The 13,691-nt window shown below is 37.4% G+C and overlaps 1 protein-coding gene across 2 annotated transcripts in view; it reads right to left on the reverse strand.

Annotated features, from left to right (window-relative positions):
• The window catches only part of LOC108249956 (A disintegrin and metalloproteinase with thrombospondin motifs 14), a 44,909-nt gene that overhangs the window by 3,341 nt on the left and 27,877 nt on the right, over positions 1–13,691 (reverse strand). For both annotated transcript variants that reach the window (XM_017439640.3, XM_017439633.3), the window contains exons 8-20: positions 8,915–9,058; positions 8,646–8,778; positions 8,442–8,555; positions 8,143–8,291; positions 6,567–6,739; positions 6,219–6,352; positions 5,698–5,818; positions 5,492–5,572; positions 4,358–4,521; positions 4,115–4,280; positions 2,247–2,379; positions 1,916–2,123; positions 505–634 (exon numbers count right to left, since the gene is read on the reverse strand). In XM_017439640.3, the coding sequence (XP_017295129.1) occupies positions 505–634; positions 1,916–2,123; positions 2,247–2,379; positions 4,115–4,280; positions 4,358–4,521; positions 5,492–5,572; positions 5,698–5,818; positions 6,219–6,352; positions 6,567–6,739; positions 8,143–8,291; positions 8,442–8,555; positions 8,646–8,778; positions 8,915–9,058 (1,850 nt within the window). The remainder of the gene's footprint in view (positions 1–504; positions 635–1,915; positions 2,124–2,246; positions 2,380–4,114; positions 4,281–4,357; positions 4,522–5,491; positions 5,573–5,697; positions 5,819–6,218; positions 6,353–6,566; positions 6,740–8,142; positions 8,292–8,441; positions 8,556–8,645; positions 8,779–8,914; positions 9,059–13,691) is intronic.

Below are 13,691 nucleotides of genomic sequence, written 5' to 3' on the forward strand. Positions count from 1 at the left end.
GTCATGTTTAACTCGTCCCACTCAGAGTGTCCAGCTGTGAGAAGCAACATGTGTGCAGACGGTCTTATTTCTCTGATATTACACAGTTTGGGTGAAAAAGCTGCTCTACATTTCAGATTGTTGAGATGTTTTGATTTGCATTTATAACAAGTTTTGAACTGAACATAAAATTCATTATGAGTAAGGTGATTTCTTCCCCACTAGTTTGTTGCAAACATGGTTGGATTAAGATTAAATGGTGGCAAAGGAAAAAATACTTCCTTAATGATGGACACTGTTGGTCAGGTGTCCCCATTTTGCTGTATTTGACAGATGTTTTTTGTTGCAACAGATTATTGTAACATTAAGAGGATCTGTGCTCCTTTGTGTCTCTGGGACTTGTGGTATTTCCTGTACTAAGTTCCAACTTATTGTTTTAAATGTTCTCTCACTTTTGTTTTTGTTACATTTTAAAGAACACCCCAACTTCTAGAGTTTTTCTACTGACATGTAGCTGGCTCTCACCTGGACATGGACTTAGTTTGCAGATAAGGACTGTTTCCGGCTTCTCGCCCTCACAGTCTCCCACCGTGTTGTCGCTGGCCTTGCATACCACCTGCCTTTGCTGAATCCCTTCTCCACAGGTCACCGAGCACTGTCACACACCACCAGACACACAAAAACAATTACAGACAGGTGTGTTTCCATCATTTTAGGAAACTTGATATTGATGTGTATTTATTCCTAGAGACTTAGACAATAGCTAAACAGAACCAGGACCTGCAACATGATATATACTCAATAATATATTTTCCAACCATCTTTATTTGTCTTTTTTTTACTTTTTATAAGATTCTGTAGTGAATATCAAAATGCTTCCTTCACCCCTCTGTGCAAGAACATAGACACATACTGTATTTTCATAGATTTTCAATGACTGCACACAATATGAAGCTTTAATGTGCTCATATTCTAGCAGGAAGTTGATCAAAACCTGCAGCAGCAAAAGCCAGTGTGTGTAAAGTCCTGACACTTGCCCCATTTATTCTAGTTTTATATCCTAGCATATGATGGATGTTCATAAAAAACAAGGACCGTTTTTCGTTTTGTTGCTATAAGACCTATATATCAAAAATGTGAGTCAGAGATCCAGACAGCAGAAGCAAGATACTGTTGAAAATCTTCAGACTATGATAAAGGCGTTCAAAGTTGGTAAATCGTAGAGGCTAGAAAATATTCCTCTGCAGAGTATAAGGCACTCTCAGCATACAGGATATGTGTAAAAGAATCCAGCAGACACAGAGAAGAAAAATGACATTTCCAGATAGTTTAGCTACAATAATTTACCCCGGTTTTATCTGTTTCCAAACTTCAACATTGAACCCACGATAAATCATAATAAATAACCTCTAATGTTAGCAATTTTATTGTTTGAATTTATCTTTCTGTAAGTAAATTGCTGCAAAATACATTTTGGGCTGACATTTACCAGACTGTATAATAAAGTCACAATTACACATTTCTTTTTACCGTAATCAAACCAAACTAATTATTGTATATAAAATGTCTTCCTCATACGTTTGTTATAAAGAGGGAAGTATGCTTAAAATACTAATGCTATTGGTTAAAACAGCTTGTAAACATGTTTATAACGGCTGTAATATTGGGCATTTGATCGTGGGGATTTTATGAAGTTAAAGAAATGAGTTTTGACTACTTTCACATGCACTTAAGGTTTTTTAAGTTAGCTGTGAGTGAAGACAGCCATATTTTAGGTTAATTAGAAACCTTTTCCCTAGAGTGTCAATCAAATATATTAACAGATGAAATATTATGCCTATGACAGTCATTTGCAGCTCCATATCATCTAGCAAACATGAACACCAGGCATGTCAGAATCCTACCAGCATTACCTACAACAACCAGGCTTAGTTACCTGAGACCACGCCCCAGTCCTCCACTGGGTGGGGCATACAGTGTGGTTACATGCCCTCCTCATTTCTGGTCGACCAGTGGTGCAGTGTTTGCTGTGGACGGGCCGGTTGGTGCCATTGTGGAGCGACTGCATGCACTGCACCACCCTGGTCTGGTAGCCAAGCTTCCCACAGGTTTTACTGCAGGGACTCCAGTCTTCTACCACCCACCTTTAAGATTAAAGATATCTATCTATTATTTCCATACTGTATATTAGAGTGGGAATGATGCTGCAGGAATAAGACAGATGACTGTGGCAGTGTTGTGATATTTTACAGCTGAAGATCACTTACGCTGGTTGGCTGCAGTCCTGCGCGTTACAGCGTTTGCGGATGGGTTTAGGCTTTTTACTGGTTTCACAGAAGTTGCGATGTACTAAACGGCTGTCACTCTTCCTCCTGCATCCATATTTTGTATACTGTATGCCTAATGAAGACAGAAGTGTGCATAATGAATCTTCCAACAACAAAAAAAAGTCAAACTGTAAATTTTATATTAACCAGAACATTTGAAGACTCAGAGATGTTTCAAAACACACGTTTGAAGCAATCATCTAGATTAGATTAGGTAATTGTTGATGACCATGTAAATCTTTTGTAGAAAAAGTTAATTTATTAAAACATTTATATCCTTCAGTGGAAGGATAATTTAGACAACTCTCATCTAGGGTAGAGAACATTGCTTTGCATATTTTGGAAATATGTTTTTAATCATTTTAAAAGAAATGTTTCAATGGTTTGGATTTTTGGACAAAAGTAATAATACTCCAACAGATTGACTGCTACAAATCTACATAGAGGTTTTTGCAAAAATTACTTAAAGACAAATCAAACCCAAGGAGAGCTGAGTATTTTGGGCTTCCTGTCACAATTACACTGATTACATCGATTACATCGATTCTCAGGTTTTGGAGTCCACACACAAGAGCTGCTGTCCCAAATCCAAACAAAATATTCTTTAAATCGTGGACATTTTTTTAAAGATTCATCATTTTACTCTAACCCATCATTATCATTTAAAGTAAAGTAAAACAGGAACATCTGCACTAATCAGTCATAGCATGACTAATACTGAGTAGGTCCCTCTTCAGTTGCCCAAACAGTCTTAACCCATTCAGATACAGTTTAGTGGTAATGGTATCTGTTACCAGCCGCCAGGTTCAGACTTGCTTGTTCAGCACATCCTACTGAACTTTAACTGGACTTATTATTATATTTGAATGACAACAGACTGAACTTGTGTGTTGTGTTTCTCATTCAATACCTTTTTGAAGGACTGAATGGATCATTATTATGCTGAAAGAAGCCACTTTTACAAAAGGGTTCAGATTGTGTTTATGAGATTGGCAGAACCTAAATTTTCCTAGTAGAACAACATTCAAAGCGTTGTATTACCCTTTCATAATGCAGCTTGTCCATAACCAGACACTTAAAATAAAACCCTACTCGCCATGAGAAACACATGACAGTGAAAAAGGTAAACTTGAAACTTGCTAAGTTGAAAACTTCTGATCTCTGCTAGGACGCTCTGATCCAGAGGTAGCAAAATGATTTTAAACTCCAGCAGTGCATGAACCACAACAAGGGGAGAGGTTAATAGAGGCTGTAAACCAGCAAGGTACAAAACATTATTTGGACAACCTTCTTTTTCAGCTTCCCACATTTTGAGCACCTAACCAACAAGAATAAAACATGTATAATGTTTTGTTTTGTGTAACGTCTAGTTTATTGTTAATTTTTGTCTCAAAAACCCAGCCAAGGACTAGATTTGCAAATTAGCCTTTGGCAAGACAACCACTCTACAAAGCAACTGTGGCATCGTTTTAACATGAAACATTGTTTTTTTGCTGTTCTTTTCAAATAAATTTACAAAACTAAACTTATCTAATGTGTCCAGTTTCAGGTGTAAATTGTAAATTAATCAATCCCAAACAATTGGAAATCAGTTGATTGTAAATTGACAGCAACTCAATCGCAAAAGAAAAGTGACAAATCATTTTGACATAACTATTTTTCTAACAGACACAGCACTTACAAACGAAAATCAAAACTATAATAAGAGTCTGACCCACACATCAGGATTTCTCTGAAAACATAACAAATTCTATCACTCTTTTCTTTTCTTTTAATTTTTTTATTATTTTACACAAACACTCACTGACCTCCCCCACATGGTTTGGAGCACTGAGACCAGCTCTTCAGAGCCCACTCATACGTGTCCAGTTCAGCCAGAAGCACGTTGTTGTTGGTAATGAGAGGCAACAGATCCTCATGTATTATGTATTTATACGTCAAGCTAATTTTTACGTCTTCCTTCATCGGATTGACCTGTAACAAAGCAGGGAGAAGTTATATATTAATAATAATAATAATATTAGTCAGTGCAAAGTTGTAGCATCACTCACCAGAACTACAATGCCTTCATGCAGAGGACCAGAGGTTTTCAGTGTCTCCCTCTGACCATCATTGGCATACTCCCACTGTAAACCATTTTCAATGAAGGTCTTCGATTCGGCATCGTCGCTCTTTTCATTTAATATGAAATTCTCCGTAACCTGATTCTTCACGGCTGTCAGCAATGAAGACAAAGATATTCAGGATTATTAACTATATGGGGAAAAAAAAACAACTATTTGCTTGCCATGACATTTTTTTTGTAATGAAAAAGGAATAAAATTAGAACTAAAACTCAACCATTTCTCCACTGAACAATTCAGCAACAAATTCTGAGATTTCAGTCGCTGTTATTCTCCAACACTAAGCCCTTTGAGCCTTGTATCATCTCGTATTCTCATGAGCTTATAAAAGCCACACAGGAAAAGAGCAGGGAAAAAGAAGAGCGGGGATTTGCCAGTAAAAAATACATGTCAGTCACACAAAGAGTCATTGTACGTTTTAAGATATGAGTCTGTCACTTCTTTTATAAAGTTTTCAGTCTCATATTCTTACTATATAATAAATATGAATATGTGCCAGAGTAATATTATTCAAATGTCAACTATAGAATATTGTGTTAGCCTAACATAATTACAATATTTCTAATTTAAAACTAAAGATTTACTATTTTTTGTATATCTGCTCAGCTTCTAAGCATGAAGTATTTTTTATTTAATTTCACAATTTCAGTTGTTTCAATTGTTTTATTACTTCCCATAAAACTGTTTCTAATCAGTTAATATGTTTATGAAAGGAAATGTGAAAATCTTCTTAAAGAACTGAGCAAATAATCAAACAATCATTTCTATTGTGGATTTATAAGCAGAAAAAATGAGGATAAACTTACCTACCTACCAGTACGAAACAAAGTTTAGCTTGTTTTCATATATTAATGATGTAATATGATTACTAATAAACATCGACAGCAATGACTGTTCAGTTTTGGATTTTTTTTTGGTCGTTCAAAGTTAATTTCAACCCATATTTTAACCAAGTTTGCAAACTTTATAAAGAATAGCAAACTTTTCAGTGCACATTTTATTTACTTAGAGCCCCCAAAATATGAAACTACACAGTAAAAAAGGGGGTTAAAATTTACTCACCTATTATATGAGGGGAGGTCTCATTCTCTTCAATGGTTATGTGGCGAGCTCCCATTGGGATGTCAAACATTTTCAGCATTCCTAACAACAAAACAGGATAAATAAGGGTTCAGTTAAACAGTGAGCACTTTTTGGGCTGTAAAGCTAACAATTATTGAATTGATACTGAAAGTATGTTTCTATTATGAACAATATCAGACAATTACCATTTTTGGGGGTCTTAGTGAGTGTGAGCTTCACAGTGCGACAGTGGGAGTTATCCCCCTCACACACTCCACATTTGTCCTCCTGTTTGTAAGAGCCCACCTCCTTGTCGCAGCCTACGTGCTGCAGGGAAAGAGCAAAGGCTGTCAGTCAAGCCAGCGCCGTGCTGCAGTGGACTTGTACACCGGCTGAGTTTATGTGCAGAGAAAATGATGTCGTGTGTGGCTCAAATTTGATTTGGGTTGTTTAAGATCATGCATCTCAGGGGGAAACACGTAGACATAACAGGGCTGTAGCCAAAACACAGAGCCTGGTCCTGCAAAGACTCAACTGAGTGTCCAAGGTGAAATTGGAGATATAACAAAATCTGTGTTAAAGACATGGTAGTAAAAATCTCTAATACAAATACATAATTATGAATTATAAAAGACATTATATATTTATGTTTTAGGTGGGATTTTCTAGAATCATAAATTGTTTCCTAAAGCCTTTATTTCAGGATGGTAATTTTAATCAGACTCACCAGACACTCCCCCCGAGCGCACACACTGAAGGGGTCTGAGTAGCTGCACCTTGTCCCATCATGCATCACCTGGTTCATAAACACCACCTCTCCTGTTTCCTTCGATTTACAGCTTAGCTCGCATTTACGGGCCTCTAAAAAACCCAAAACAAAGATTCATACACGCCTTGATTAGCCAAAAAATGCTTCTCAGATCTGAGAAATGCATCTGCAAGTCCTTCAAGTTATTTAACACCTAAGTGAATCTGAACGTGCGTGCAAAGAGTTGCGCCTGTAAATATCATCTGTAAATGCTTTGTGTTGCGTAAAAACCACCTCTGAGCATTAAGTGAATTGTTACAAACTCACCATCTGTGTGCTCATATGGCAGCCAGGTGTGCTTGATGCTGTTGTGGTATTTGTTGCTCCTCTGGATGCACTGCTGAGCACGGAAGTCCTCGTACGGGCCAGCGCACTCCTCCGTGTTGCACATCTGGTAGTCGAAAGCGGAGCCAGGGCAGTCCCGGCCACCGTAGGCGGGCCTGACCGATGACAAAAACACAATGCAGTGAAAATACTTGGCTTTTTTTAATATTCCCAAAGAGCCAAAAGTACATTTTTGGAACAGGAAACAATATGAACTAAAATCCCAAAAGGTCAAAAAGGAAAGAAAATAACTTGTTGAACTTGTTCTGAATGGGAAAAAAGCCTTTCAGATGAGTTGCCTTCTATTCAAGCAGCTAGGGATACAATGAAACTAAGTCAACAGTCATTTAGAACTATACTGAAGTTATGATAAATTAAAGTTGATTAAAAGTTTTATTTACATCTAAAACCAGCTGTTGTTTCTTTCACATGAACAGCTGTGTGCAGTGGTTTGAGCACGACCCAAGATCCTTGCTAAGAAGCCTATTTTTGGTCTAAACTTTGTAAACTCTTTGGTCACAATTTAAAAAGCTAATTTTCTAACTCTGAACTGAAGACTGTCTTCTAATCTGCCTTTCCTGATGATATGTATATTGTACATATAGGAAGAATTTCCCCACGGAAACTTGGATAAATAAACCATTAGGGCCTTTCCAAGAGCATTAGCTCGACGTAGTTTGTATCAGTTTTGTTTTCAATTGTGCTACAAAAACAACAGTTTTCAGTTTCACTTCTTTTCTTATTTCTATTCAAAGTTTTTACGTTTTTTTCCCCTTTTATACAAGCAATATCGTTTGTGTGGCAGCTACGCACCTCTGGGTTTCCGCTGCAAGGTGGTGCTAATTTTGTCACTTAACTTGGCACTATACGCTTTCTTCACCGCAGGTACATTTTGCTCGCCTCAGTTGGCAAAACACTGTGCAAATATTATAACGAATAACTCTTTCATTCAAGTGCTCCAGTGAGTTATTATTGTGTAACAGAGAGTGAGCACAAACAGTATCACGACCCTGAAACCAAAGCAGCAAAATGTAATTACTGCTTTTAGAACCAAGCTTGGCAGCTAGCTGAAGCACCTCTGAGGATATTGTAGTTTTCTTCTCATCTTATTGTTTTTTCATGGGCCTTTTTTTTTGTTGTTAATAATGCTCATTTTTTGTGTGTATTTTATCCTAATTAGGATGTGGCAGCTTTAAAATTATTTTTGCTGGTAATTTTGGCACAATTTAACATCTTTTATAATAATTAACTGCCAATGAAAGAGTTTATTTCACACAGAGAAACGTTTGACTGAGCTTTTATAAGTGTAACTATTGTTCAGAGCTTTTTGTTACAGTAGCAATGTTTTATTAGGAATGAGCTAAAACAAGTCTGCTATCCAGGTTTGCATTTGCACTTTTACAGTGCGTCTTTTCTTGCGTGACCACAAATCATAAAAAAATAATATTTGCCACTGCAGACATAGATATTTTACAGTGTGCCCTCTTTAAGACCAGCTTCCTGCTGCTGAAGCACTCACGGGGGATTGTTGCACTGTCGGTTTCGGGAGCGGACTCCACCGCCACACGTTCTGGAGCACGAGCCAAACTTTGACCAGGAGCTCCAGCTTCCATCGTGTCCCAGAGGCTCCTGGCTGGACCTCCAGATGCAGTGGCCCTTAAAGCACCACTGAAAATGAAATAGGAGGAAAAACGAATGAAAGAAAGGTCAAAATGTTGTGGAACAGGACAATTGGTTGCTTTGTGATTTTCCTTTTTTTATCTTATTCTCAAAGAACTCTATTTTAAAATGATGTTGGAAAAGAAAAACTGCTCCTACCTTTCCTGGTGCACACTCTGTCCCATCTACAGGAGGACCTTTTTTGGTTTTACAGAAATACTGGTTGTCAGGATGGCTGCACCACAGCTGCTTGCAAGGGTCGTAAGTTCGAAACTAAATCGGAAACATATATTTAAGCTCCAGTTACTCAAACTGTTCAAATAAGTCAATACTTTAGATTTTACACTGGTGTGCAGGACTTACTGCTGTGCACATTTTATAACCAACACCGAAATCAAAGCGGCACTGCTCATCCATTGAATAATTTATTCCAGGAAGCTCAGGAAGCTTGGGCCATTTATGTTCAAAAGGATCATCCAGGAGGCAGTCATAAGAGCTGTGGAAAGTTTGAGAATAATGCCGTCATAAATGTGACACAGCCTGTGGGATTTTTGGAAACCAGACAGAGCATAAACGTCTTATGGGAGCAGGGAAGAAAGATGAAAAAGTACTATTTAAGAAGCAGAACGTACTGGATGTATCTGTTGAGCTCCTGCTTGCTGCATCGCGACCAGTGGTAACGATGGAAAGCTGCTTGGACAAGTGGTGCCATGATGCTGCCCATACTGGTCTCATCGGCACAACGGTTCCCCTGACCGTCGTGCTCCATACCCAGACTAAAAAAAATAAAACGTGGGCTGCTTAGACAGCAGTGCACACAGATAAAGAGGAAACTGTAGGACTGTAAGAAGTGGCATGCATTTATTATGCTTAGTCACAGATAGCCACCATATATTACCCAGTCTTTGTTGTCACTGTTTATTCTCATTAACAGTTCACATGACATCATCTCATAATTACAAATGACCATTGCACTAAAAGACATGAAGGACTGTGCTTGAAATCTCACCTTGCATAAATAAAGAGACAAAAGTAAAGTCCTGCAATGCGCAAGTCCTTTTTTCTGTTTTTGCTAAGTTGGCAAATGAACCAAAATGATTATTTACTGAAAATGTATTATTATTATATAATTTTTCCTAACAAATACGTATTATCTGTGTTATTTGTATGTTTCTGTTATATCAAAAGATAAGTATTGTGTTTTGTGACTTATCAAGGCTAAATTATTTTGCCTTGCAGCTTTATTACTATCAGCAGACCATCAGATCGACTTTGTGTTGCGTGACAGAAGTTATCATAGCGTTGGATTGACTGTATTTTCTTTCCCTGTGGTTTGTGGGCAGTGTCAGACCAGTGGGAGGCAGCCACGAGTTCATGTCAGCTGATGCTGTTTGAAACAATAATTGAGATAAGTGAAAGCAGACATGAACGGTACACGTCAGCATGAAGTCATCACTAAATCTGGCCTTCTTCCCGGCTGACGATATAATGACCTGCAGAAGGTCAGGGTCATAAAGTGCTAATAAGTACTGCCGCTGCTCCACACAAATGATACTGTTTGCATAATTTCCATAATTTCTTTTGTTTAGTTGTTCCCTTGTTTTGTTCTCACATGCTATAATTTATGATTTAGTTTTATACATACAACTCTCCAAAGTGCTGCAAACGTCTACATACATATTTATACCAACCCAGGTTAATTGGCTGCAATTGGCATCAATTTTCTTCCCTAACACTAGAATTAAACCGTTTTGCAAAATGTCAAACTGCTGCTTTCACATTTACAATCTAAGCAGACTGAAAACCAGGAAAGTGTGGAGCCTGAAATGCAGAAAAAAAATCATGTGTTTGCAGCACAATAGTTGACAATAAAGAATGCAGTTTCTGAGACACCCTGTAGTTTCTGTAACTTTTCCAATTGTAATCGTTTCATTGTTGTTTAATACATGTAAGTCAATCACAAGGTATTGTGTGATCAAGATTGCAAACGATAAACCCACAAAGGCCTTTTATTGGCAGATCAAGAATGCCTCCTTGACAGATTATAAAAACTATTGCATGAAACAAGTCAGCAACAAGGTTTTAGCTCTACAAGCTTTTGAAATATTGACAGAGCCTCACCAGATGTCAACGAAACACATAAATATTTTTCTTTGGTAAAATGAAGTATTTGAGTTTAGGTAGTCATTTTAGAAGTTAGTGCTCATGCATATCCATAAAATTGCAGGCAAATGCTTTTTATAAAAACAGATAAATAATAAAAAATATTGAAAACAAAATGTTCTGTAGGACAACAAATGCTAAAACAGATTATTACAATCCAAATAAAAAATAAAGAGATGCTGTAATCCTCCCAGACTGAGTTTGGAGAAGACTTTCAGTGGGTTTAACCCTCCTGAAGCCGTAACTGAAGAGAGGAAAAGAAGCCCTTTTAACTTTGGGTCTATTTGACCCGAAGGCCATGTGAGAGTTAACACTGTGGGCCACCTTTGAAATGTAAAAATATGACTCACAGTTAGCATAAAACAGTCAGTAAGTTGCAGGCTGTTAATACCTTTTTTAAAAGTAGATAAAAAAAAGTTTTTTTCTCTTTAACTGATAAGCACAGTGGTTGTGATCAGAAAGTTTGAGTTTTAACCCTCCCGTGGCCTTCACGTCAAACTGACCTTAAGTTACAAGGGTTTCTCTACCTCTCTCTAGCTCTCTCTCTTTTGAGGGCTTCAGGAAGGTTATAAAAGCTAAAGCAGTGCAGAATCCATTTTCTCTTGAAAAAAAGAATAATCGCTATAACATATTCATCCACTCAGCTACACGTCTCCATAACTCTCCTCAGGAGACCTAAAAGTTATCGCAGCATGCTGGAGGCAGACTCAAAGCTTAAATCTATAGAACTGCGTCATACCTAGCAGCAAAATCGAATTTTATTTAATCTGACCTGAACGTGTTTGGACTGCGAATAAAACAAAGTAACCAAAGCAGCAGAGACAACCCAGACACTGTCTGATTGGTCAGGTTAGGTTTTGGTTATATGCTAATCGTTACATACAATAATGTTTTTGCACATGTCTTTGCATCTGTGTGTACATGTGTTTGTTTGTTTGTCTGTTAGCAAAATATCCCATAAACCACTGGAAGGATTTTAATGTAACTCTCAGTAAGTAATCACTGGATGTACAACTGATTTCACAGCTGATTGCCGCCTCAGCCAACTAACCTCTCAAAACACAAAACTGGCTATAAGTCAGATATTTTTTACAGATATCAACCTAAAATTTACTGTGTTAGTAGATGAGACTCATCCCCAACTCATACTCAAATAGCTGACTGATCACACAAGATCTGTTTTTAAAACTTTGCCTCCAATTATTGAAGTAAACTCTGTCTTTTTGTTCCTTGAACCACTGGATGGATTTTATTGAAAGTAATCACTTGATGTACTTCTACAACTGATTAACTTTTAAAGTTAACTCAAATCAGTATAACTCTGTCAATTTCAGATATTTAGCTAAAATTTGGTGTGGTAGTAGCTGGGACAAATTCATAGCACATACTCCAAAAGCTTTACGTTGGGCAACATCTACGCTTAAAACTTTAACAATCTTTTTACATAGTAAGACAATTCTGACTCAACAAAAACACTTTTCCTATCATTCCAAGTGTGTGTGTAATTATTGGAAGTCACGTGATATTAATACATTTGAAATTGAGCAAAACATTTTAGATGAGCAGCTGCTCAGATCTAACTGCTCGGGAGGGCAATCAAATCCAACAAGTTTGGATTGCACAGGTGTTTTCTACCATGCTAAAAGAAAACAGTCAGCAACTGACTGGTGCAATTAAAGGCAACAGGGTGCATTTGTAAATTAGGGCAGTAGATTTCTGATATTTGTTTGTGAGCTGAGAACGATCACATCTTTAGATGATTATTATTTGCCCCTTTTTAATGTGACAGAAGAGTTTGAATGCAGATAAGGCATTCAGAAAGAATAAACTTACATCCTATTTAAACATCCTATTTTCCTTCTAATGCCATTTTACAACATGTCAGTCAGGGCTGTCACAGCACTCAATAATAACATCTGTTTTTAAAACCATAACAAAAGCAGTCTTTCGGTAGTTGCTGATATAAAGGTCAGAGGTCACTAACATACAGAGTAGAGTCTGTTCCCCTTCCACTATTAATGGAGGAAGAGTTGGTGGCCTGCTTTCTGTTCTTTTGTGTGATGTAACTGTCAATCAAGTCTGTTTGGCTGGCTTTTGATTCCTGTACCACAGTGAGAGTCTGGGTTCACAAATGTTACACCACTTCATTTTACTTTAAAGCTCATTTAGACAAGAAGGGTGTGCGTGAAATGGACCAGCAGTTACACACAATATCTCTAGTTTATGACCACAAATAAATGCCTCATATTTATCCATGATTTTAACCTGTTGCAACATCAACTCTAAAGAATGAGCTAAACAACTCCACAGTAGTGGAAATACATTATCGTACTAAAAACACTACAGGGCTCATCAACAAAACTTGTATACCTTTCACTAAATATAGTAGGTTACTGGGCTGCGACTGTTGCAGATGAGCTGGCAAACATCATTTAGGAGGGAGTCTCTAAAATGTTTGAAGGGGTTCTGAATTTTCTTGTGTGACAGAGACTAGAGTCAAAATACAGGTCTAAAAACAATGATAAATAATAATAACTATAAAACTGGTCCAAATCTGCCTATTTTCATTTCAAAAGTGTACTCCAGTAAATTATATCTTAAAACGTGGGTCGCCTTGTTGCAAACTACAACAGACATTTGTGTATTTTCTTGCAATTTAGAGTCACCAGTGACATACAACCTTTAAGGGTCATAAACATGGCTCTGACTCCTGCACCAAACTGTCTGTAATTATTGCCCACTGCTGAAAAGCGAAGGCAGACGATAATGCTTTTGCTCTTGACTGTGTGTGAGCGTGGTTTTTAAGGTCATGTACAACTGACCTTAGAAAAACACTACACTGCTATAATTCACTCAGTTTTACAGATATTGTGCTAAAATTTGGTGTGGTTGTAGCTGAACTTTATTCATAACATACTTCAAGTGCTACTCATTGGGTAAGATCTTTGTGTCACATGACATCCTCCATCTTCTCTTATGTCTTTTTTTAAGAAAAAAAAGGACAAACATAGCAATAATATAAGATGTTATAAAAACAATAGATGTATTTACTTCTTCAAACTGCTGCCCTTTTATCTGAAAACATATGAAGCTGAAGATGTCAGACCACATGCTGTTTCATCAAGCCCACAGAGCCCCATTAAAGTTTGATCACAGGCTGCAGTTATAGACCACCATGCAAAACTATCATCCTAACTGAATGTGAAATGAGAGACTGCCGGGCCTTTCATTGTGAAGCTGTTACTC

Source organism: Kryptolebias marmoratus, linkage group LG17, assembly GCF_001649575.2.
Source record: "Kryptolebias marmoratus isolate JLee-2015 linkage group LG17, ASM164957v2, whole genome shotgun sequence".
NCBI classification, from domain to species: domain Eukaryota; kingdom Metazoa; phylum Chordata; class Actinopteri; order Cyprinodontiformes; family Rivulidae; genus Kryptolebias; species Kryptolebias marmoratus.